Source organism: Magnolia sinica, chromosome 10 (genome assembly GCF_029962835.1).
Source record: "Magnolia sinica isolate HGM2019 chromosome 10, MsV1, whole genome shotgun sequence".
Classification (NCBI taxonomy): domain Eukaryota; kingdom Viridiplantae; phylum Streptophyta; class Magnoliopsida; order Magnoliales; family Magnoliaceae; genus Magnolia; species Magnolia sinica.
In genome coordinates, this window is record NC_080582.1 from 21256633 (window position 1) to 21282499 (window position 25867).

The 25867-nt window shown below is 38.0% G+C and overlaps 1 protein-coding gene across 2 annotated transcripts; it reads left to right on the top strand.

Moving 5' to 3' along the window:
- Nucleotides 1-952: 952 nt before the first annotated feature.
- LOC131258144 (uncharacterized) lies at nucleotides 953-25867 on the top strand. 2 transcript variants are annotated; one of them, XR_009177897.1, is made up of 9 exons: nucleotides 953-1201; nucleotides 12544-15047; nucleotides 16650-18075; nucleotides 20609-20952; nucleotides 21043-21222; nucleotides 23776-23945; nucleotides 24482-24573; nucleotides 24680-24819; nucleotides 25574-25867. XR_009177897.1 is itself a non-coding variant. In XM_058259252.1 (8 exons), exons 1-8 carry the CDS (start codon nucleotides 1009-1011, stop codon nucleotides 24709-24711), a joined length of 4941 nt encoding a protein of 1646 aa, XP_058115235.1. In that variant the 5' UTR covers nucleotides 953-1008; the 3' UTR covers nucleotides 24712-25004. The 2 variants fall into 2 exon arrangements, 1 of the variants encoding a protein (XP_058115235.1); XM_058259252.1 differs by lacking the exon at nucleotides 25574-25867 and having other exon boundaries at nucleotides 24680-25004.

Genomic DNA, 25867 nt, shown 5'->3' on the forward strand with positions numbered 1-25867 from the left:
CGGTCTCGATTGCATAAAACTACCCCGTATTTATGGCTGAAGAGTGACCACCATTTCCTAAATGGTGCTAAACTCGCATAGGAGAGGCCGTTTCAGACTCGAAAGGGAACGCTCCGGCAATCGCACCAAGATAGGCTAAAGAAGCTATTCGCGGCGCACATGCCAAATTTTAACAGTTTTAATAATGTGGCCCACTAAAGAATGTGGACAATGGTGAAAATTCAAATGATTCAGAAATAAGTCCAGTAATAAAAATCTATACCATATTTTTATGACAAATGAACGGTTCAGATAATGATGACCGATGGTGAAAATTATTTATAAATATTTCTATCCTACATATTATTTTTATTTAAAGTATTTTTACTGTCTTAGGAACCTGATGAATGCCTCGATTTCTCATTCATAGGTCAATTTAGCATATAAGCCGCGAATCCTTCTTCAGTCTCTTCTCGAGCGAGTCGCCTTACCATTTCTCGAAATTCAAAAGCAGTTCCCCTTCGGCGCTTCCCTCTTGAGTTTGTTTTCCTATGTCGCGATTGAGATCCTATATGTGTCCCCCCTCCAGCGGGGACCACATATTGACATGATCCGATTATTTGAACCGTCCGTATTATAGTTAGTACAATAAATAATCTGTTACTTCGTAATTACACTTTACTAATGAACCTAACATTTGATTTATAAAGTTGAATGCAAGCCATTGGAAATTCCTTTCATTGTTTTAAATTCATCTATAGACAGTTATGGTAAAACCAATTTTCAAAGTGTATATATATTTTTAAATTGACCATGGTATCATATAATCCACATCATGGACGGTTCCGATCATTGGACCACTATTCATGTGCGCCCCAGTAAGGGGCGACATACGCTGGTGTCTGAGTCGCGACAGAGGCAAAGCCAACTCTTTCCTATCCTCTGTCTAGGTAGCGAAAACCCTCCGTCTCATTTCCCTACCCAGCATTTTCAAACTCCTCTCTCTCTCTCTCTCTCCCCATTCCGGAAATGACGACGCTCGAGAACCTCTTCATGCAGATCTTCGATCGCAGGAACTGGATCCTCGATCAGCTGAAAAACCAAACGCACTCCTACGACCAATCCCTCGCTTCCAATCTCCTCATCAACGGCATTCGACCCCCTTCTTGGCTCTGGAACCCCGCTCACAGATCCGACGCCCAAAATGCCGCCGATCTGAAAGGTACGACTCGACTCTCCTTCTATCAATTTCTGGGGTTTTTATCACCTTCTTGTTTCATTCCGTTTCATCCTAAGATCCTTTACCATTTTCCCGTTCCGACATTCTTGAACTGATGGGATCTCACGATTTCTCTCGCTGAAAAAAACTTGTGATGAAAAAAAACTACTCCTGTGGGGTTGGAATTATCAAATGTTGGGGGTGGAAATGCCATTTCCCCTATTTTCCCCAGCAATTATGGTCGTTGATGGTCTGCGCCCGGGCCCAACAATCTCAAAATGTGGGCCCAAACTAACCCCAGGATTGATGGTTGTACCTTCAGACTGTAATTTATCCGCCATAGTGACTGTTAGGATTAATGATTTAAACGCCTGACCGGACATTGACCCATTTTTGCGAGCAGTTCTGTCTAACGCTCTGCCCTGATTGGCCTCTTTTTGGCCCAGAAATCTGCTTCATTTGAAATAACAAACAAGGTGAGAATAAACTGCTAATCTGCTGTAGCCTAGTGGTTAAATTCTAAGGCCATGTTTGGTAGGCCCGTAAAAGTGAGTTGATCTTTTTAGAGATCTTGATCTCTAATACATAATGAGTTCATGTTAACAGTGATTATGTACATGATTACTGTTTACTGACATGAAATGAACTCATTTTTAGGTTTCTGCCAAACAGGGCCTAACAGTTTGGTTTGAGCTTTGGCAGACGTAGTTTCGTTGTTTTTTTTTTTTTTTTTTTTTTTGTTTTTTTTTTTTTTAATTTTAATTTTTTAACAGTTATCCCCTTAACTAGGCTATGGCACTTGATAGAGTGGAATGGTGGAGAAGGATTCATGTAGCTGATCCCAATTAGTTGGGATGTGGGTTAGATGATGATGATGATGAGTTATGAGTTATCCCCACGAGTAACTGGGTCCTAAGGTCACCAGCCCTGTTTTGGTGGCCAGTTCTGGTCCAAACGAGTTTGGTTAGAATAATTCACTGGAAAAACTTGCAACCAAATTACCCTATAGGGGTGGACATATCATCTCCCTCCCATGGGCCATGGTTGAGTTTGTGTTTTTATGGTTTAGGGCAATGTTCTGAAAATCAAAATCATGTCGCAAATTGTAACAGGGGCATATTGAATTGAATTGTAAATTGATTTTTTCCTTCCACCTTTTTAAGTAAGGAAAATTTAGAGTATAAAAAAAAGGGGGGGGCTAGTCATCATGCATCCATTTTTTATTCACACCTGTCAATAAAATAATGATTATCAAGTGCAATCCACTCAAATCATACAACTCCAATTGTTATCTTAACAAAACACCAAAACCTGTCCATTATAAACAACATTGTCAAAGACAATGACCAAGAGTCATCTGTCTCCACATTAGGAATGCAGCCCTCTTCCTTCTCATCAGAGATTGAGAGTGAAACGCAAAAAGGCGGGAAAAAAAAAATTCCTCCTCTTCCTTGTGCACCTTTCCTATCTCTTCTTCAAATCATGAGTCTCCTTGGGTCTATAGTGAATGCAGAATTTCTATGTTCAGACTATAACATGAGCATCATTAAATTATATGCATTCAATTGCTTCATTACCTATAGAACACTGTCTTTTAAACAAAGAATATATTAAATTTACCAAATAATTTTGAAGTTTCCAAGATTTCTCATCTTGTATCTTGAGGATTAGGCTCATTTTGGCAATTCCCAATATTCAGTGTCTCCAAAGCTTTGACTGTTGTTCATCTATGAATTTTCAATAGAAAGGACTGCATCCTCCCGTGTTGCCATTCAACATCATGATCCATATCCAATAAGCCTATCAAATTGATGTAGAATGTGTCACAGATACATTCCTAGCATGGTTGGACCAAAAGAGGATAACTACTCCGAATCCACGGAGCTTCTCTGGACTTCTCACAGAGACTTCTCGAATCCACGAGGAAAGAAAGCAAGAAAATAGAAATAAATTCTAATAAATTCGAAATTAATTGATGAATGAAAAAAAACGAGTTCACAACCCTTCAAATAGGGATACCTAGCAATGGGAAAGAAATCAGAATCAAACTACGACTAAAACTCCTAGAATTCGCGACTTACTATAAATAATAAACTTACTATTTATAGACGGTCGTGATGTCTACTAGTGCGCAAGGTTTTCGGCCAAAAATAGTAAGTGTCCTATTTGGCTTCACCAAGCTGTTCTCCTAATTTTTCTAAGCTCTTTTCGTGTCGGACGTAACTCCTAAAGCCCAACGGATGGAGAGTTATAATCAAACTAAAACTTACTATTTATAGTAAAAATGGAATTAAAATAGGGAAACGACCGTCGATTTGGTGGTGTTTCACAAATCCAGCTTGGGCAACCCGGCGTAGCGGGGTTGGGTGGCTAAAGTAGCTCATTCTACCCCAAAATCATATATTTTACGTCCAATAACTCATTCCGGATTGCGAGATACGCCTGATTTAAGGTCTGACGGTCCGGATCACTTTTGTCATCGACCGGGCCTTTTCTGATCCATCTTGGCCATGTAACTGCCCGCGACCCTCTCTACATCACAAATCAGGCCCTTGATTATTTTGCCTCCTTATATTGCACATTTAAATTGGAGCTTATACTATATGAACACTGGAGCATCAATTTGCCTTTACTCAATCCTTTTCCTCCTTTTTGAGAGTATCTGCATCTGCACAAACAATGAATTTATTTTCAGCATTTTAGGTGTGAAATATAGATAGACATTTAAGAACTTCAAAATGTATGATCAAGTTACAAGTACTAACTAGAAACAACAACTCGCCTGCTTTAATGTACTCCAGTTGTGTTTGCAGTTGGCGGCATCATTAAGAAACCAGATTGCCAACTTATGTGATTTTTGGCCAATGGTCACTGTAACTTTCCCACCATGTGTTGTATAGAGAATAATGAGGTCATGACATGTATAATGCGCAAAAAAATAATTAACTCAATGGAAGTATTTTACCTAGCTGCTTTGACTTCCATGTCAACTGGCAATCTCCCTTGCAAACATGCCGTATGATGTGTAAATTATGTCTATCTGCTCATTGATGGCCATTTATTTTTGGAACATGGAACCATCCTCTTGGCATGATCAATAGTCCAAACTCCCATCTTAATTTCCAAGTCCACATTGAAGTAATCATTGCTTGTCAAAGAGAAAAGAAAAGAAAAGAAAGTAATCATGGTATTGGAATGTTGGGTTTAAGAATTAAGATGTTGCATGCAAAGCTCTATGAATTTGCAAATAGCCATGCATATCAACTATATCTTAGATTGTCTGAAACCTTTTGTTTCACATCACCAAAATAGTCACTGCTCTTGCTTCCAGGCTTTTGAATATCCAATTCACATAGGCCTGATACAATATGTGATACAGGATGTATTAGTAGTATTTAGCACTGATATAGGCTCAATGCGGTCATAAAGGCCTACATTTGAAATAAATAATTTCAAATCCCCTCTTATTTTTCCTCTTCTTTTTTCCATTTAAACCATGGAGGATGCTTACAAAGACATTTTAGATTAGATCCAAAGCCATTTTAGAGATTGAAACAAAAGATTTGAGTGGGATTTGATGAATTGAAGCGAAATGGACCATTATGGGAAAAAACAGAAAAAAGGGTTTTTTCGTGTGTTCATTTTCTTGTTGTTGTATTTCAATGTAATGGGCCCTAATCTCCCAAATGGACCATTTAGTTCTCATTTGGTTTGCATTCAACAAGTTAAGCCAATGGATAACATTCTTATAAATGTAGTAATTGCCCTTTTCTATCTTTCTTTTGATAAAATCCAAAATCCAAAAACCAATTATTCTTTTACAAATAATAATTGTCCTCTCCTTTGAAATTGTATCAGCGTGGATAGCTAACTTAGCCAACATCAAATCTAAGTAGTAGGTTGCATGTGGTAGCTAAACAATTGCTTCCTTTTCTCCATCAACATAATACTTGCTTTGAACATATGCCACAACTTTTGTCAGTAAGCATTTCAACCATATTCTCTTCATCAATTTCATCTACAATTGAATAAGTAGTTCTAAGATATTTTGTAACAATAAAGGTGGCCATAACGGCCACCATTGTTACGTTTATGATACAGGATGTAATGACCGTCATGCTCTCTCTCTCTCTCTCTCTCATTGAAAGAAAACCCGAAAAACCTTTATCGGCCCCCTAATGGACTGTTATGGGGCCATTACAGCTTTTACAGGGGGGGCATAATGGGCCGTTATGGGTCATTTTTTTTTTTTCATAATGGCCGTTACGACCTTGCAACATGTAACGGCCTTTACGGCAAACCATGAGTAGTTCAAACAAGTTATCCTCATTCTTTGAGATATGCAGGAGGGACTTCTAAGAATTCTCACTCTTGCTCCGAATCATGACATTACTGTTTTTCAATGCTTCTCCCTTTGCGGTGGTTAGATTGTGTGTTGTCCTCCATGTCGTAGGAATCTTTTTGACATGGAGGCTTTGTAGTTCATCGGTTTGCTGGATCATCTCAAGCTTGTTGTTCCTTGAACTCAAGACAAGGACTCCCTGTTATGGAAAGGTCATTGATTTGGGAACTTCTATGTTTGTTCCTTCTTCAGCCTTTTAGCAGAGTTAGACAGAGGCCCTGGTCCTGCGCATCCATTTCAACATTGGTTTTACAGTGCTCACCCTGGTAGTGTTTGTTTAGTTGGCTGGTCACAAAAGAGCATTGACTATTGATAACCTCCAGCTAAGATCACTTGTTCTCCGCAATATATGTTTGCCATGCATGGCGGACACGAAGTCAATTGATCACTTGTTCATTCATTGTCCTTTTACTTGCACGATATGGGTTGGTCCTTACTGCGGCTCAGATATCTTGGGTCATGCCTCGGTTTGTTGATGTCCTCCTATGGGCATGGCATGGAGGATGTGGCAGGAAAGACAGGAAAATAGCTTGGAGGCTCCTCATCATGGCAATCTGGAAGGAGAGGAATGATCATTGTTTTAGGAATGGCGGGACCTCCATGGATAGAGTGATATGCATAATTAAAGGTCTTGTCAAGAGTTGGGCTCTCTATGTTAATGCAGCCAAAGGTGCATCTATCTCTTCCTTTTTGGGTTGTTATGATTGTGCTAGGTGTATTCTTTCCCTTCCTTGTGATAGGTTTCTTAATAAATAATTTTGTTTCCTCTCAAAAAAATCAATAGGCTTTAGAAAGATTGTTTTGCTAGGACTTCTTCTTCATTTTTTATAATTAACAACAATTTATTGGAGAAGGAGAGGGGAGGTTTATCCATTTTAAGGCAAATGGATAAGAGTCTCCAACATACAATAAAAGCAGTCACACCAAACTTCGCTAGTCATCTTCTTTAAAATTACCCACATGAGGGCCTAAATTAAATGAAATAGGACAATTAGCAAACAAGCCTTTAATTTCATTAACAGAAAAATAAAAAAACAAAAATAACAGCCACTTCTAGTGTAGCCTATTGGATCTGTCACCCAAGATAGGGACTTTTTGGATCCCTTTCTATTATGAGGTGGTTAAGGGAGCCATGTGAGATATTAACCAAGAATTGGTTATAGATTGGTTTTCCCCATCTGTCCACTTGAGTGGAACCTGGAATCGCCAAGCTGCCTTTGTTTTCTGTTCTGAATAGCACATTGCGGATTATGGGTTATTTGCAATCTAGATTGCTATTGTTCCTGACCTAAAATTGCAATGCTATACTCTTGGTGTATATTAAGTTGTAATGTATATTTATATTCAGAATGTAAATACTTATACGTTGATTTATACAATAGCATGCATATGATACAATAGTATGCATGTTGATCCATATCAATAAACTTCATGGCTCATATATAAATTACAACATCAATTCATATATGAAGTTCTTAGTTGCACGATCCTTTTAACTAGATGTCGCTTCAAATAATGAATGAGACTTATGCTTTCGCTTTATATTTGTACCTATTTATACTTTCTAACAATTTGAAACAAGTGGTTCTCTCCCACACTCAAATCTCTAGCCATTCACTTCACACTTGTATATCATTCCTAGTGTTGTCAAAATATGTGATTGTATAAGCGATTATGCCATCGCATATGCCATTTTGAATGAGTGGACCACAAATGCCATGGTGGCATATACGGTTATTGTGCCATTGGGCTTATGCTGTCGCATAGAGAAGTATGAGACTGCATAAGCCACTTTCTAATAGTTTGAAACAAGCAGTTCTCCTCTCCCACACTAAAATCTCTAGCCGTTTCGCTTCACACTTGTATATCATTTCTAGTGCTGTCAAAATATGTGATCGTATAAGCGATTATGCCATCACGTATGCCATTTTGAATGAGTGGACCGCATATGCCATGGTGGCATATACGATTATTGTGCCATTGGGCTTATGCTATTGCACACAAAAGTATGCGACCGCATAAGCCATAGTTATGTGATTATGTCATTATGTACACAATATGTGATGGCATAACCTCCCAACGGTTAGATTTTTTACCGTGGGTTTTTTTTTTTAAACTTCATTTCTCTCACTTTTTGCCTATAAATGTTTGAAATTAAAACTTTCTAAAAAAAAGGATTATGGCCCTAAAATTTTATAGCACACAAAGAACCCATTAAAGTTTCTCTTGCTTAACCCTAATTTGAATCCCATAGAGTATTTATACCCTATACATAAAAATACTCAAAATACCCTATTCGGTTGGGTCAGGTCTCCAATCTTTAAACTCTCTCTCTCCACATACACACACACACACGCACACTTTATTACTCTCATTCTCTCTGAAAATGACATCATTAAAATTTATATGTTGCTTTTTTCCCCACACTTTTTAGTATGTGCATTCATTTAAGTAGTTGTTAATTTACTTATTATAGTCTAATACTCTAATTAAATTATAAAAAATAATTCCCTAGACGTGTGGTATTTTTATATAATTTTTTCATTTTCTGTGATTTTTTTATTTTAAAAAAATTGTTTGGGGGGCTGTGCCATTGCATAAGCGCACAACCCCATTGGGTTGCACGGGATCGCTTATGCCATTGGACAACATTGATCCTTCCAAAAAATATATAGCTAACTTCTAAAGTATATAATTACTTCTAAGGTATAGAAATCACTTTTAAAGGTTTCTGAAGTATATGTGTCGCTTTGTATAGTATGTTAGTCACTTCTAAAGTATATATAAGGGGCCGTTTGACACCATGGAAATGGTGGTAAAGGCAAAAGGTAAGTGTGTTTGGAGAGTCATCTGGCGGTGGTCCATTTACCACCGTTTCACCCATTTTAAATTCCTTGGCTAGAGGCATGTTTTTACGCCGCATTACCACCCATTACCATGGATCATGTAAGAGCCAAAATGACAGTGGCCTTGGCTTCAAGAATTGATAGGCCCCACCATGAAGTTTATATGAAATCTACCTGGATCACTAAGTGTGTCCCTTGACTTCAAGAATTGGTGGGCCCCACCATGAAGTTTACATGAAACCCACTTTGATCACTAAGTGTGTCACCTCAATTTAACCACAGAACCCAAAAACCCAATCCGGTTCGTGATTCAGATGGTCCATATGAAGGGAAAAGTTGGGAGAGAGACACCCGCCCTTGATTTTTTTCAGGGCTCACCATGATGATTATATGAAATCCACTATAACCATTAGATACAAAGCTAAAATGTAGGTGTCGGCAATGTTTTAAATATTGACGATATCGGCCGATATATGCCAAGATATATCTTGTATCCCACCCATGCGATACGAAATGCACAGGTAGTGTCGATATATCCCACATGTTTGATCCAATGAGAATTTTCAATTTCTGATCCTTTTTTTTGTTGTTGAAATTATGTTAAATCAGTGTCAAATGGTTATAAATCCATTGGTTCTTCATGTTTTGTATGAAAAATCATGGAGTTGGAACTTTAATTTCAATATCCATTGGTTCTTCATGTTCTCCATTTTTTTTTTCTCTAAATTTTCCTTCAACCACCTATCAATGGGGACTAATTTCAAAGTATTTAGGAGTTTTTGATGAAATGATCATCACATACACTCTAATTTTGAAATTTGAGTGTAGGTGGTCCTATTTAGGGAAATTTTGAAAATTTCCTGATCTCCCAAATTGCTTGCAATGTTGCATTCCAAACATGAAATCAAGCATGTATGAGGGTTGATTTACTGATTAGTTAAGTCTGTGTCAATTTTCGGAAAATAAAAATTATTTTTAATAAAAAATTACTAATTTTTTTCTTCAAAAATTCGCTTCAACCAACTGTCAATTGAAACCAATTTTAAAATATGTAGGAGTGTTTGATGAAATGATCATCACATACACTCTAAATGCTATGCATTCAATTTGAATATAGTTGCATTAGTTCAGTCAAACAACGCATAGCTTAGGACCCTATACAAAGGAAACCTATGATGTTCACTTCTTTTTTCAGATGTTATGATTTAAAAATGCGTATTAAGGTCTTTTTTAACAATCCCTAAAGTTTCATTGAAAAAATCAATCATTTTCCCAATGCTTCCCCATGTTTCCCAAAAAGTGCGATAAATTATCCGATACAAATGATATATCCCATGCGATAACCAGTACGTATCTATATCCCAATGATGCAATACGTAACACAATAATGATATTTCAAACACTGGGTCTCAGGACAAAAAATCAAGCCCATCTGTGATCCAGATGGGCCACACGAATAGAAATTGTTTGGAGGGTGAGCATTACTATTTCCCTTTGTATGGCCCCACCTGAATCACCAATCAGGCTGATATTTGGGCCTTGAGACTAAAATTAAGTGATGCATCGAGTGATCGGGGTGGATTTTACATAAACATCATGGTCAGCGATGTCTGATAAAAAATTTTAAGGCCTAGATGGGTTCACTTCACGACTTCTACATGAAAATGGGTAGTAGTTGACTTCAAGAATTGGTGTGTCCCACCTTAATGTTTATATGAAATCCACCTTGATCACCAGGCGTGTAGCCCCATTTTAGCTTTAGGGCCCAAAAATCAGCCCGGTCCATGATTCAGGTGAGGCCATACGAAGGGAAACAGTTGGAAGAGGGATGCCCTATATACCATTTCCAATAGTATGGTCCATCTGAATCATGAACTAGGCTGATATTTGGGCACTATGACTAAAATTAAGTGTCACATCTAGTGATCAGGGTGGATTTTACATAAAATATCATGGTGAGCCATCTCTGACAAATTTTTAAAGCGTATATGGGTTCACGTCACGACTTTTGCATGAAAATCACTAAAGTTGACTTCAAGAATTGGTGGACCCCATCGTAATGTTTACATGAAATCCACCTTGATCACCAAGTATGTCACCCCATTTTAGCCGTAGGGCCCAAAAATTAGCCTGGTCCGTGATTTAGGCGGGCCATACGAAGGGAAACAATTGGGAGAGGGACACCCCATATACTGTTTCCAATTGTATGGTCCCCTTGAATCACAGTCTGGGATGTTTTTGGGCCCTACAACTAAAAGGGAATGACGCACCTAGTACTCAGGGTGGATTTCACATAAACATTATAGTGGATCACGTGTGAGAATTGGTAAAATGCATGTCATGTATCCAGGAAGGTGTCAAACACAAATTTTGGATTCACATGGAATCCATGTGCATATTGCCAAACACAATTGATGATTCCAATTCATATGGATTCCATGGTAATTGTAATTTGGATTCCAATTCACATGTAATCCATGTTGCCAAATGATCCCTAAGTAACTTCTAAAGTCACTTTCTAAATTATACAAGTCATTTTTAAAGTATACAAATTACTTCTTAAGTATATAAGTCACTTTCTAAAGAATATAAATCACTTTTAAAGTATATGAGTCTCTTTCTATAGTTTATGCAATGGAGTGACCCACATGGTCCTACCCTAGCATAACTCGTATTGGAGAGAGTAATGAACCACATGCCCATTCCTATACCACATACAAGAGCAACCCACAATCTAGGTGACCTAGGTCCACTCATTCAAGGTAATTGTGCATTCAGTTTTTCATTCTTTCTTTCTTTCTTTCTTTTTGGGGCATTCGTCCATTGGTTTGTCTATAATATCAACTTCTATTTTAGGAAATGTATTTTGTACTTCATTATAACTCGGAAGTTTTAATCCTGCTCCAATGGGTGCCACTACTTCCATTGAATAAAAGAGGACTTGTAACCAGATTAACCGCAAGGGCATTTGCAAGGAGAAATCTACATATGGCCAGGCAAACATTTTCTGTCCTTTTCATCCATAATTCGTTTAGAATAAATTGTTTTGGATTTCCCCAGCTCCCTATTGGTGAATGCCTTTTCTTTTTTCCTTTTCCATGCTCCATCCTTGTCCCTGCCTCCTGGGTTCTTTATCGTCAAAATAGAAATCCTTACATATAAAACAGGTCCTAATGTCAATATGTCCTTGCATATTTTATTACATCCAATATCATTATCATCATCGGCGTTATCATCATCATAGCCTTCTCCCAGCAATTATGGTATTTAAAAAAAAATAAAAATATTAGTATACAACCAGAATTTTGTTGTAAATATTATTAATGTTAACATTTCAGACTCATCTCAGTTACAGAATTCTGCCTTTGGGTTTCCATTTTTGACTTATCTGAGTCAACAAGAATCTTTCCTATTTTATAAAACAGGTCATACAAATCATCAGTTTGCCATCTTTTGCAAAGTGAAAGTTTGGACTTGGTGACTGGGACAACCAAACCAGTTGACTTGGCCAAGTTCGAACTGGACTGGTGAGTTTTTTAACACAGGGTGGAACATTATAAAAGGCATTGTCCTGATAAATAAAAAATAGATCATAAAAATTCATAGATACTAAATAGGTCGTGATATAAAATAAGGTTGTAAGGAAAACTAAATGCATGTTTGGATGCCCTCGCCCAGCACTGCAGGTCAGACCTGAATGCATCATACATTCATTTGGGGTGGAAATGTTAACAAAACCAAACCATACATCATGCACATTTCATTTTCTGAACAGCCCTAATGCTTGGCAGAACGGATTGTTTATCCATTCCACTGAAATAGCCATTCTTTCCATGATTTGACATACGTCAAAAGACACCCTTAGTTTTTTCCATGATTGTCCTTCCTATATGTGACGGTATAAGTGGTACATGTCGTGCACATTGATTTTCGTCATTAATATGTTCCTGTGTTACATATTCCATGACTGGGTCCTGTACTCTTTGACCTACATGTTGCTAAGTTTTTAACTTTGAAGTGAGGATATACTTTTTTGTTGTCTTTTCTTGTTATTCTTGACTTCAATTGTAATAAAAAGATCAGTTATCTCATTGCAGATTTGAAGAGAGAGGAGCTGATTTCAGGTCTCTTATTTCCACCTCCACGACCCCCCATTCCTCCATCCACTGGTCACTGCACTATTTACAATAAGCAAGCTGCTAAGGAAGATAATAGGCAGCTTTCTGACAGCTTGATCACAGAAACTTGTGCTTCAAATAGATGCTTTGAGGCAGAGGACAGGTCAACAGCAGTAGCTAAGATATCTCTCAATGGCAGCAAGCTTGGCCAGAAATGTAATGTCAGTGAGGTTCCTGAGCTGGACACCATTTCTGCTTCTCCCCATGTTCAGACAGATGCGAAAATTGATGAGACCTATTTTGATCTCAATCAATCGCTAGCAAGGATCCAGCGGTCCAAGTCAAGGCAAAAGGCTCTAGAGCTTCGGAATAGTGTGAAAGAAAGTTCAGAAAAGTGTTTGTCCAAGGAAAATATTACCTATGCACATACTGGCAGAGTTACAAGGTCAACAGGTACTCACCAACAGCCTACTGGTGTAATGGAATCATCGAAAGACTCCTCAGGTATCACCAACGGGTGTGGTGGAAGAGTTACCCGATCTAGATCCACTAAGCAGTTAAATTGTGTTGATGATGCATCAATTAAACCAGGAGGATGCTTAAACTGTCTTGGAGGAGATGGCCTCCAAAAGGCAGTAGATGCTGATGTAACTGTCCCGTCGGAACACGCTGTAAATAAATTAAACCTCTCATCTAATGACGTTGATGATATTGATGATCCACATTCTTGCGCTGCTGGGAGTATAGAAATGGAGATTGTTCTTGATACGCCAGATGCAGCCCATAACAACAGAGGGAGATTGGAATCTTCCATCTCAAGATCTCCTATTGACACAAACACCATTGTGGAGCCGAGGCAGCTTGTCTTTGATGACATAGAAGAATGCAGTGCATTGGAAGAAGCTAAGCAGGAGAGCTCATTGGAGATGAGAGATGTCGTGGAGTCGGTGCCTACTCAATTATCAAAGAAAGAACCAATTTCCAAAGATTTCCAGGATACAGATGGTTCCTCTGCTGCCGAGCTGCCGTCAGAAAAGGCTGTATTACAGAACAAAACCGTGGACTGCATGAAGGAAGCTTTGAAGACTTCCATTGAATGCCAAGCAGAGAGATGTGATATGCTTCAGAAACAGGAATCAGAGCATGAGTTTTGTGATGTCTCATTTACTTATATACCTTCAAATCTATCCGCTCCATCATCGACGAACAGAACATCCATCTCTAATAAAGCGTTTTGTGGAGATGCATTAACTGATTCATCCGCAGCTGGCAGTGGGATGTCAAACCGGTCCTGGTCCAAAGTCGCTCAATCCAATTCATCTCCCTCACAAATAGTTGGAAAAGGTTCACTGGAAAGTGAGCTTCGAGCAGAGAATTTCGATTTCCCTAAAGTAGTTATTGCTTCACATATAGGAAATTCTGCTGGTGAGAAATGCATTGGGGAGTTTGATGCCAGACCTCACAAGTCACTGCTAGATGATTGTGAACTTGCAGCAGCGGCAAATGATTTCCCTGGAAAATTCACAAGAGCTTGTCTCAATAGCGCTAGTGCTTTGCTTTGGTCTGGGGGACCTGACATGTTGGACGCCCAAGAACCTCAATTATATGCTGTAGCAGCGGATGCTGAAAATGTTGTTAGGCAGAAAATAACTCCAGAACCTGCTCAAAGCCCCAGGAGAGAAGTTCCGTACTTCTTAAGGAGCTCTACTAGCTGTGATAAGAATCTTCACTCTTCTAAATCAAATGGAGGACATGACATGTTGGAAGGCCAAGAACCTCAATTATATGCTGTTGCGGTGGATGCTGAAAATGGAAGTGTTTTAAGGAAGAAAGTAACTCCAAAACCTGCTCAAAGCCCCAGGCGAGAAGCTCCATACTTCTTAAGGAGCTCTACTAGCTGTGATAAGAATCTTCGTTCTTCTAAATCAAATGGAGGACCTGACATGTTGGAAGCCCTAGAACCTCAATTATATGCTGTTGCAGTGGATGCCGAAAATGGAAGTGTTTTAAGGCAGAAGGTAACACCAAAACCTGCTCAAAGCTCCAAGAGAGATGCTCCGTACTTCTTAAGGAGCTCTACTTTTTGTTCGTCTAAATCAGATGGATCTCATAGTGCAAAGCCAAGACAATCAGTAAAAAATGTCAATAATGCATGTGTGATTTCATGGCCCATGTTTAAGAGGAGGAAAACTGATGGTCAATCAAATAATTTCTTCAATACATCCCCAAGGGTTAGGGAAGTTAATCAACCTGGGCAAATTCATGAGGACAGCATCAAAAGACACTCAAAGAGCTTGGAAGTTACTTCAGAGAGAATGGCAGAGGTTCAGAATTTCTCCATATTGCATGAAGTGGAAGCTGCTTGGACAAATGCAGCCATTCACAGCTCTGGGGCAGAGATGCATCAGAGAAAGCAACACCTTATTGAAGAAGTAACCGAACCATCACAAAAGCTGCAAGTATCATGCCCAATTCTGCATGAGGTATTTTTATTATTTATTTATTTTTAATTTTGTGAGGTAAGGTAACCAGAAAATGTTACAAATTATATGGTCATCATCATACTTGTTAGCAAATGTGCAGTTTTCTGACGTCCCTAACCTAGTTCCATAAATTTGGAGCCCGTGGTTCATTGATTCATGCTGTTGATCTGATGGGCCAAACTGTGGATGGGGGATGCCAGGGAAAATGAAAATCCTCCAGACTTGAGACCAAGCAACAATAATTTTTTGTGGAAGAAAAGAGTACAATGCCCATGAAGCTAGTGTATAAGCAGACCTTACAGCAAGGCTTAACCTGGACACCTGTTCTTTCGCTAGTGGAAGATCCTATTGGCAAAGTTACTGGAAGATCCAAACATTTTGAGCTTTGGCCTTTGTCTTGTGAATGCAAACTGTTTCTGTATTTTACTTCTTAACTATCTGGATGTCTATCTGTGTGCCACGGATTGATGGGTTCGGATCTTCCAGTTTGGGGGACTTTTTGGTATCACTTATTAAATCAACAGGCTGGATAGCTGAACCTTTGGCCCACCTTATAGAATTGGGCTCATCAGCAAACTGTACATTTCCTGACCTGTAGGACCCAGTAATTCCTGAAATAGCAATGTACAATTGAAAGAACCATCCAGTCCTTTAGTCAGGGAGCATCACCTAATGATAAAATAAGAAGAATAAGAAAACATTGCACTGATAAATTTCGACATAAATTTCTTCCTTCCAGGCATATCTAACAACAATGTTATCAGAATCGTACGATTCACGATATGAATTCAATTTTTTCTTCTTTCTTTGTACCTTTTTGCGTATTAAACATGAAAAAGGCACTCTTGTATTAAAAATATCCTTATTTTTTCTTGAGAGAGAGAGAGAGAGAGAGAGAGAGAGAGAGAGAGAGAGAGAGAGAGGAAATAGGAGAGCAGGGATTTTGATATTCAAAAATCCAAAACAAAGAAATTAAGATATGTTTTTATTCACTCAATTGAATTGACTGCCATTTTTTCTAACATGATTCTACACTCAAGAAAGGTACAAAAGAACAAAATTACTAAAGGAACTCTTGTATGTATTTTAAGGTAAATTTTTTGAAAGGCAACAAAAGAAAACAAAGGAAAAAAGACAAGAATCCTTTACTATCATGATGTGTCCATATACATTTTCTCAATCAATTGATAATATCATGATGTGTTACTTTTTTGGTGCATGTTGTTGGGAAATGGACGATTGATGAGTTTTTATTCTTTTCTGATTTAATTATATATATTTTTCAGATGTTTTGATAATTTTAATAAATCAGAAAAAAATCTTAGCAATGTACTATATGATTTGTGATTTGATGCGATTCAACTCCTATTACGATTTGCAATATGATAACGGTTTTGACAACATTGTCTAACAGTTATTTTCTCAGCTAATTTGCTCATAGAAAATTTTAGTGAAGCACATTTTCTGGGTTTAATGTTGGTAAACATCTGTATGAGGAAAAATGTCTATGAGTTGAAATGTCTTCTGATTTGGACAAGTAATTGTTTTGATTCTATTAAAGCAACTAAGATGCAGGTTTGTGCTTATAATCATGATTTGCAGGATAATTTCGACTTGAAATGGAAAGATCAAAGTGCGGTGTCTTCCATGGCATTTAAACATGCAATTGTAGAGGCTTCTCTTGATTTGGGCCAGAGAAGGCAGACAGATGGAGATACTGATGGTTGCTTAAAGGATATAAGGGAAACACCAGGGCACACTAGCGTTCTTGATGAGCAACCACATACAGCAGGTGATGACCTAGATTTTCTATATTTTGGGAGTAAACTAAGACATGGAGACCCAAGATTGTCAGCTTATACTCAAGCTGCTATAGAAGAGCTGAAATCTTACCTTGGAGAACATGGCCAGGTCTCATCTTATTCAGCTAGATCCCCCTGTCATGAGGATCCACATTCAGTTGTTGCTGAAGAAAGCATGCCAGAGTTTGAGGGGTTCAGTGTTGGTGTGCTTCAAGAGAATAAGCTGTCATTAGTTGCAGGGGATGGAATTTGCTCTCATGACCAGAATATTTCAAGCATTACAAAAGAGCAGGTTGGTGTTCTTGAGCAGCTCTGCAGATCTACTGGGATGCTTACTCCACTACATCCTTCGACAAGATACAAAATACATACAACACCAGATGTTTGCCGGTCTTTACCTAAAGGACTTCTGGAGCACATGGATTTGGGGCAAGCTCTTCCCTTTTGTGGTATTGACAGCAAGGAACATAAAGGCCATGAAGATGGTGGGCTTAATGATGTTTGCTGTAACATTGATGCAGAAGTAGATGGTGCTTTTCTCGGAAGCTCCTATTCCAATTGCATGCCTTCTTCTAGTGTTCGATTTGGATGGGATGCTAGACCTCCTTTTACCCCCCCAGCTGGAAAACTTAGTCAAAGAATCATTTCAAAATCTATAGGTGGCAGTTCAGAGGAAAAACTCAGCATAAATCCAGAGCTCACTTGTTTCCGGATTGATGAAGATACCTGCATTAATGAAGAAAATGGGTATCTAGGTGAGGGAATCAGCCTGTTCCAGGAAGGAATTGACTTAAAAGAAGGAAAAACCTCAAACAGAAGAGAAGTGATTGCTGATTTAACTTCAGAAGGTTGCAACTCACCCAGTTTGGCTTCTGCAGAGAAATTTCCAGACAGATGTAGTTTAGATTCTGTGAACACAGAATTCAACTCACTTGGGACCCAAATGGCAGTCAAGAAGAAGCTTGAAAATGGTTATGGAAAGGATAGAAAAAGTAAGAATGAGGATAAGGAGAACCGAGATCCTTCAATAGTTGGAAATGGAGCGCGAAAGGCCTCTAAATTTCAGTATAACAGGAACAGTAGGCCAAAATTATCTGGGAAAGCTGCTGAGAAAAAAGAAAGCCAAACTTTCTCAGAGAAGAGCTGTAAACCTAATAATATCGTTTCTAACGTTTCATCATTTATTCCACTTGTTCAACAAAAACAAGCAGCTGCGGTTTTGACAGGTAATGCTTTTTGTTTTCCAATTTGAGAAATTACCTTTTCCTTCATGATGAGGATACAATATATCATTAGCAAATTATACTATAATGGGCCTGCTTGAAATGATTTATTATATGCACAAAAGTGAAAGCAACTATACATACTACTGAGATGGCATCAGTCTTAATGAGGTGAAAATTTCAGATGGAGCCTTCTCAGCTCAGTGAAACTAATCCTTTAATCATCATCAAATGAATTAAAAGCATTTTTTTCATGCTTGATATTTGGCTTGGGAAGGATGAGAAACTTACAAGTTACAATCCTTGGGAAATGAATTTCAGGACGATAAATCTCATAATCTTTCCGATATCTATTTTAGGAGCTTAGAGTTGATAATAAAAACTTCGTGTCGGCAGCCACCTTGACTATCACATCCTTTCATTTAAAGTCTGCCTTCACGATTACTTTAATCAGCTTGATTAATTACTGTGCTGTGTACCATATATGGTAGATCTAATCTTTTGTAGTGTAACTGTGAAGTATTTGACAAGTACAAATTTTGCAAATACTGTCATCAACTTCCATCTTTAATGGGGGCTGATGGTCCGGTTTGATTCTATGATATCTGGAATGGGTAACCTTTTCAAGCAGGTGCATATATGGTAGATCTAATCTTTAGTAGTGTAACTGTGAAGTATTTGACAAATACAAATTTTGCAAAGACAGTCATCAAATTCCATCTTTAATGGAGGCTGATGGTCCGGTTTGATTCTATGATATCTGGAATGGGTTACCTTTTCAAGCAGGTGCATCTATGAATCTTAGTTTCCACAAATCCATAAGGTCTTTGTTGTCCTGTATTGACACTGCACAGATTCATTGTTTTCCCTCTCTCTCTCTCTCTCTCTCTCTCTCTCTCTCTTTCTTCTTTTTTTTTTTTTTTTTTTGTCCTGCCTTTAGAAGCTTTTGGAAAGCATTTACTTGGATTCAAAATCTTAGAAAGTGTCATTGTGTGGTCAGAATTAGCCCCATTATTTGCTGTTATGTTAAATTCCAAAATCTTAGAAAGTGTCATGGGTCCTTACTCTTGCTCCGGTGGTAGACTCTTAGGAGTTTCAACACCTGGTCAAGGGTTTGAGTACCCATAGGTGGTGAAATTCCACTACAGCGTGAGTGTGTGGGGGTTGTGTGCGTGTGTCACAAAAAAAAAAGAAGTGAAGTACACTCCTTTCTGTTTTTTTTTTGTCCCCAAGGACCACATATGGATATGCATAGTAGCAGTGCTATTACATTAAGAAGGAAGTATATGATCCTCAATCTGAGGCTGTGTATGGTACCCTCAGGTCCTATGTTTGTACAAGTGGGACCATGGTTCAGTCTCCTGATCATCGACTCGATGGCCCCCACCGTGAATGGACCGTTGCCCAAAAAATCTCCTCCTCAATGAGATATTTTAACCCTTCAATCGATGGCCTGAAAAAAGACTGTTAAGGATAGAAATACACTAATACAGTAATGGTCCTCATTCTACTGAAAACCTATCTACTATTGGATCTAGTACTCAATTTTGGTCCTCGCCTTGGAAAGCTGAAAAACCCGATGATACATTACAGGTCCTAGGTAGAGAATCTTATAATTCCTCCACACAGTATGGGCATTCTTTTATTGAAACATAAATCATAACCATAATATTTTTTTTCACTCTGATTTTACATAATACTGATATATGTTGTATGAATTTTTTATTATTTATCTTTTATTTATTTATTTTTAACACCCACATCCACACCCACACACACTCACACACCCACCCACACCACATGGGCACTCAATCCCTGGTCTCAGTGTTGAGACAGAGTCTGTCTACCACTGAGTTTGTATGTGATTAATCATCATCTTGATATTATATAATATGGATATGTTGCATGAGATTCAACATCATCATTGTCATCATCATTGTTAATGTCGTCGTTGTTGTTGTCATCAACGGTGGCAGCAGTAGTTTCATCCCAGCTATTTGGGGTCAACACTGAATCATATTTTGCTAGTCAATCCTATCTCTAAGGCCAATTTACATTTTTATATGAAATCCAACTGTAAAATAAAGTGTGCATAAAATCTGAAGTGTGATACTTATTTCAGTTTGTAACTGAATATGATCTAATTGCACACAAACATCACAATTTTATTTTTATTGGAAATTGCATGCATATATGTAGGCATTATAGAATTGTGATATATAATTAACTGACCTCATATTCCCTGAACCAGCCCATTTTATGTGTCTCAGAGGGGCAGACTTGAAGTATTTAGAAGCCAGTGTTCTATGTAGAACTAAGTTTTAAGTTACTATGTATGGCATCCAAATTTATTTTTTTTTGTCATGAAACAATCTTGTTAATTTAAACAGATGCACATACATCAACATGTGTACTCAGCTCAGTTTCAACACAATAATGCAAACATTTGTTTCCATAGTGAAAGATATGGAATTTCTATCGTATTTCTTATTCACCTGCTTGAGTTACTTCCTTCATGTTACATGTTATCTGGCAGGGAAGAGAGACATTAGAGTGAAAGCTTTGGAGGCTGCTGAGGCTGCAAAAAATCTTGCAGAAAAAAGAGCGAACGAGCGTAAAATGAGGAAAGAGGCAGCAAATATTGAGCAAAAGAGGCATGACAATATTAAACAAATGGAATTGATGCAAAAAAAGAAAGAGGAGGAAAGGAAGAAAAAGGAAGCTGATATGGCAGCAAGGAAGAGGCAGAGGGAAGAAGAAGAAAGGAAGGAAAAGGAAAGAAAGCGAAAGTGTATTGAAGAAACACGAAAGCAGCTGAGAGAACATGAGGAGAAATTACGAGCAGAGAGAGAGGAGAAAGAGCTGCGTCGCAAAACTGCAGTACTATTCTTTCTTCCATCAAAAATAAAACTTTGAGGATCTTTTCTTTCTTTTGTAGTGTAACATTGGATGTGGCTTTATCTGCAATAGGATGAGGAGCGCAAAAGGAATCAAGAGGCAAAAAAGCAGCAGAAAACTGAAAAGGTGAGGGAACAAAAAAGGACAGAAATGGAACAAAGACCAAATAAGGTTGTGGCTGGAGATGCCAGACATGCAAGTAACAACCGAGAAGATCGTGAATCTTGTAAGGAGGCTGACCACATTGGAAAGGTCAGAGATCACTGATGACTTAAACTTGCATCTTGTTAGCCCTAGTTAGCGAGAAATGCTACTATAATGTGTGCTTCGCAGGGGTTCCATAAAGTGGGCACCAAAAATCATCATATTGTAGACTTTTGCACAGTGATCAGGACCATGGATTTGCTGGACTAACATGTGGATGCACATCTGGACTATGGTAGCCATCCAATTAGTGATTTTAAATTTATGGTAACACAAAGTTAAGCAAAAAATGAGAGCTTGTCCACATTCAGCACTCAAAACTCGCTGTGATTTGATGATCTTGTACGTTAGGATTGTCAAAGCCATGCATATTTGGGCTCTAGTGCATCATTGTGGTGGCCTGCCATATCAGTGGTTCTGGTAAATGTTGTCAAAATCCTACAATTTATGATTTACAATTTAAGTCAAATCTTAAGCAAAATGATCTGAATCCCACCCTAAATCCCTTTTCAGATGAATCTTAGGTTCTATGTTTTGCCATGCATATTTGGGCTCTAGTGCATCATTGTGGTGGCCTGCTCTAGTGCATCATTGTGGTGGCCTGCCATATCAATGGTCCTGGTAAATGTTGTCAAAATCCTACAATTTATGATTTACGATTTAAGTCAAACCTTAAGCAAAATGATCTGAATCCCACCCTAAATCCCTTTTCAGATGAATCTTAGGTTCTATGTTTTGAATCCTATGATTTACGATTCAAATTGTACTTGTTCTCTTCTGTTATAAGTTTTACTTGGTTTTCATTTTATGTTTTTAAATTGGTAGGGGCTTTAAAAATTGTTTAGAAGAGGTCAATTCTTTTATTTTGTTCTTTATGAGAGATTACGTGATGGATATTCTCTTCAACGATAAATTGTTTTGCACTTTCTTATGATTTCTTACTTCTTAATTGGTTGAATCACCAAATTGGCGTATGACTTATCTAGATGTTTTTATTGATGGTTGTGAATATTGAGCTATATATTGTGGTAATGATAGTTAAAAATCAAAATATCTTTTTTTTTTGTCGGTCTACATAATCGAATGCTGCTTTTCCCATTTGATTATATGCTCAAGAAAGGTTTAAAAAAACATACATTATTAGTGGATTCTTGTACGTTTTTTAAGGTAAATTTCTTGAATGACAAAAAATAAAGGAAGGACAAGAATCTGTAACACTGTCATGATATGGAAATATAATGGTGCATACGATTCAACTCTTATGATGTTTTGCAATATGTTAACAATTTAGACAACGTTGGTTCTGGTCCCCATTTAAATTTCCCATGTATGGTAGGGAGCACACTTCATGGAGCCTATGAACTTTGCTTCATGGTTGCATTTCTCTTTGTTATTTATTCCCTGCAAAATTTTTGGAGTCAGGTGTAGGACCAGCTTTGGGCATTGCGCTGTTAAATATGCCACAAAGATCAGTCACTAATGAGGCAATGCCGAATATTTCTTTGCCGCACTCTTCACCATATGAATTAGTTATAGAGCTACAAGGCATTGATGATTTATAACGTCCATATTAATCATTTCGAGATATAAATTGGAAAATTTCTTCATTGAATGTAAAGCTTCTTTTGGGATAATTTTGTTTTTTCCTTGTCATTATTATCGTGTGGTCTAGCTGAGTTATGGCCCTTGATAGAGTGGAATGATGGAACATGATTCATGTAGCTGGCCCCAATTAATTGGGGATAAGGCTTAGATGATGATGATCATCATCATTATTATCTTGTTGTTTTTATCATGCATTGTTGTAAATTATACAAAGCTTTGAAATCGTTGATCTCTTTTTAGGAAATAGATTGTACTTGGGGCCTGTTTAGACTGCAGGATTAAATGGTATGGAATTGCATTAGATGGACTATTATTGCACAATGATTACATGTCTAGAAATACCATGGTATTATGACCGTCCAATCCCACATTTGAGATCAAATTCTTCGCTTGGGAAATACACTGTATTAAGTGAAGCCTATGTCTGGTGGACTATGGAATTGTAATCAATGGACCGCATTTCACAACTATGCAGTCACCTTTACACATGCAACTTGAATGGCGTGTGTAAGGGCACATATGGATGGATGGCATGGATAAAATACATGCATCAATGTGGGGCCCACAGATGTAGTGGATTTCGAAATCCACTAGAAATCCTGCAGTAACTATTATTGGCTCTCAATGAGATGATACCGGGATTAACCCAATCCTTCTAGTTGTTTCCAAAAGTTGGATGTAATTTGCATGGGACCAAATGCAATTCCATACCACTTAATCTCATTCCCACCTAATACCACGCACCAAACAGGCCTTAAATTTTGGGTGATAGGTTAACATGAAAAAAGTAGTGGCTGATGCAGAAGTTTTCTCAGGGTTTTGAGTGGTCGTTAGGCTGCAAATTAGATGATCTTTTATATTGAGTTGTCAAGATTGATCTGTACATTTGTAAACTTTTTTCCAAATATCCTTGAAACTCCCCTTTTCCATGGTGTGCATATATGGTCACCTGTTAAAAGTGCATCTTGGTGTTATTCTTGGTGCTCATATATGTAGGTGTTCAACGGCTCGGACAATTTATGTAAAGCAAATGAAGATGGTGGCTCAGTTATTGAAGGAAGCAAAGAATTACAGGCATATGAAATTTCTCCATATCAAAGCTCTGATGATGAAGAGGAAGAAGAGGATGAAATAACTGAAAGGAAATTTATCCCATCATGGGCCAGGTAAATGAGAACCCCCCCCCAGAGAAAAAAAAAAGAAAAGAAGAAGCATGCCATGTTGGAATCCTGGAAGTGTTTTTAGTTGTAGACACTACATCATTTATAATAGATACTATCATCAAAATGTCGAAGTATCCTGTTCTCCAGAAAAAAGAAAAGAAGAGAATAGGAAAGCAAGAATTGTCAAATAATTGTGCTATAGATTGAGATTTTGAGTCCTGCTTTCCTAAGTCCTGACCGGTTCCAACATGGCTCATTTGCAAGAAACAGGAACTCATCCAGTGGCCAACATGCGTATGAGAAAATGGACAATCTACTAATAGTCCAAATTTGACATACATATGTTGGCCAACTGATGAGCACGGTCTATTTTTGCCATGGCTGAGGGGCCCACCTGATGAAAGGCTTCGAATGTCTCATACAGAGAGCCACATTGGGGATGGTAGGTTTCAAGATCCTACTCCACTAGCAACCAGCACAGTGCTCATTTTACTATAGGAATTAACAGTTAATGAAGTTGTAGCATTGACTTCCTGCAGGGGTAAATGTTTGGCTCAAAATTTATCTGCTCTTCAACATATAGACCCTACTGCAATTTTTCTTCATGAAAGATGTTTCAGTTTAAGTGAAGGTGATTCTCTCAACTTCAGTCAAAAACCCTTTAATTTAATCACAAATGCATGCCGCATTCTGGTGACTATGGGACTAACAAAAAACTTAATCTCCTCTCTTTGTAGTTCTTTTGCCTCGGAAGCGAAAGCCATTATAGGAAGGCATGTTGATGGTTGTAGCAGTTGTATAATGCCTCCATGATTTCTTCTCTTGGAGAGAAGAACAATGTAAAACCACTGTGGAGGATACTTTTTTGTATAGAAGGGTAATGCCCTTGTTCTATATTTGATTTTAATTCATTGCTTTGCTCCCAATCCTGTTGTTCACATAGGGTGCATTTGGACGGTGTGCTAGTGTTTGGGGTGGAGAAAAAATGGAACCTGCATTAAGCTGCTTCTGTTTTGCTACTTTTCCTGCTCGAAATCACAAGTATGATAAGAATGGGAAGGACTGTTCTGGTGCAAGGCCAGTCTGGGGATGCACTCAAACAACATTTTAGACTATTATGAACGTCAGCCAATGTCGAAAATTACAGTGTTTTCAGAAAGGGTCATTCGGCATAAGAAGCATGTTCACATATTCCTGTCAAACTAGCTCGAAATCGTCAGTGATCCAAATGCAGCTCCTGGCATGAATTTCACTAAATGGCGTTTAGCGCTGATGGCCGTTGCACTTGGTGAAAATACAGTAACTTCCAAACACCCCCAAACTCTTGAAGGCCTTTATGTGTCGGAAATTGGGCAAGCCCAAGGTGTTCAATAACAGTAATGGTGGTCGTAATGGCTACCACCATTACCGTTACATTATGGGCTGTAACATCCTTTAAAAAATAAAATAAAAAATAAAAAAATTTCTGTTTTGGTACTGTTATGGGTCTTCTTTCTTTCTTTCTGTCCTGTTACGGCCGTTTTGGCCCTGTAACGCATAAGGGCTACAACCTTACATCTATGTAACAGCCATTCTGTTGTTGTTATATGTACAAATTCTGTAAGGTTTATGTGTTTTCTATATCTTTGTAGGGGCACCCTGCAAATTAGCTATTGGGTAGAAGTATATTGGCTTGATGAAAACTGATGGATCAAGGTGATTTTCTTTGCCATGCTGCCCTCTACTACTCTCTGTACTCAATATGACACTTGTAATAATGTATATACATGTATGATAATCCCAACTGGCCAAATCAATGGCCCCATTGCAATGGAACATAGTTAAAATCCCAAAGAGAGCACAATCTAAGCCATCTCAGTTTGCGCTCTAAATTTGGACTGCTAACAATTTTATTTAATCACATTGCAATAAGAATCATATTCTCC

Excerpts from the sequence above, each read along its gene's own strand:
- LOC131258144 (XM_058259252.1), top strand. The coding sequence starts at position 1,009 with ATGACGACGCTCGAGAACCTCTTCATGCAGATCTTCGATCGCAGGAAC. Across the intron at positions 21,223-23,775 it reads AGGCTGACCACATTGGAAAG|GTGTTCAACGGCTCGGACAA; the intron begins GTCAGAGATCAC and ends TCATATATGTAG. Across the intron at positions 24,574-24,679 it reads ATGTTTCAGTTTAAGTGAAG|TTCTTTTGCCTCGGAAGCGA; the intron begins GTGATTCTCTCA and ends CTCTCTTTGTAG.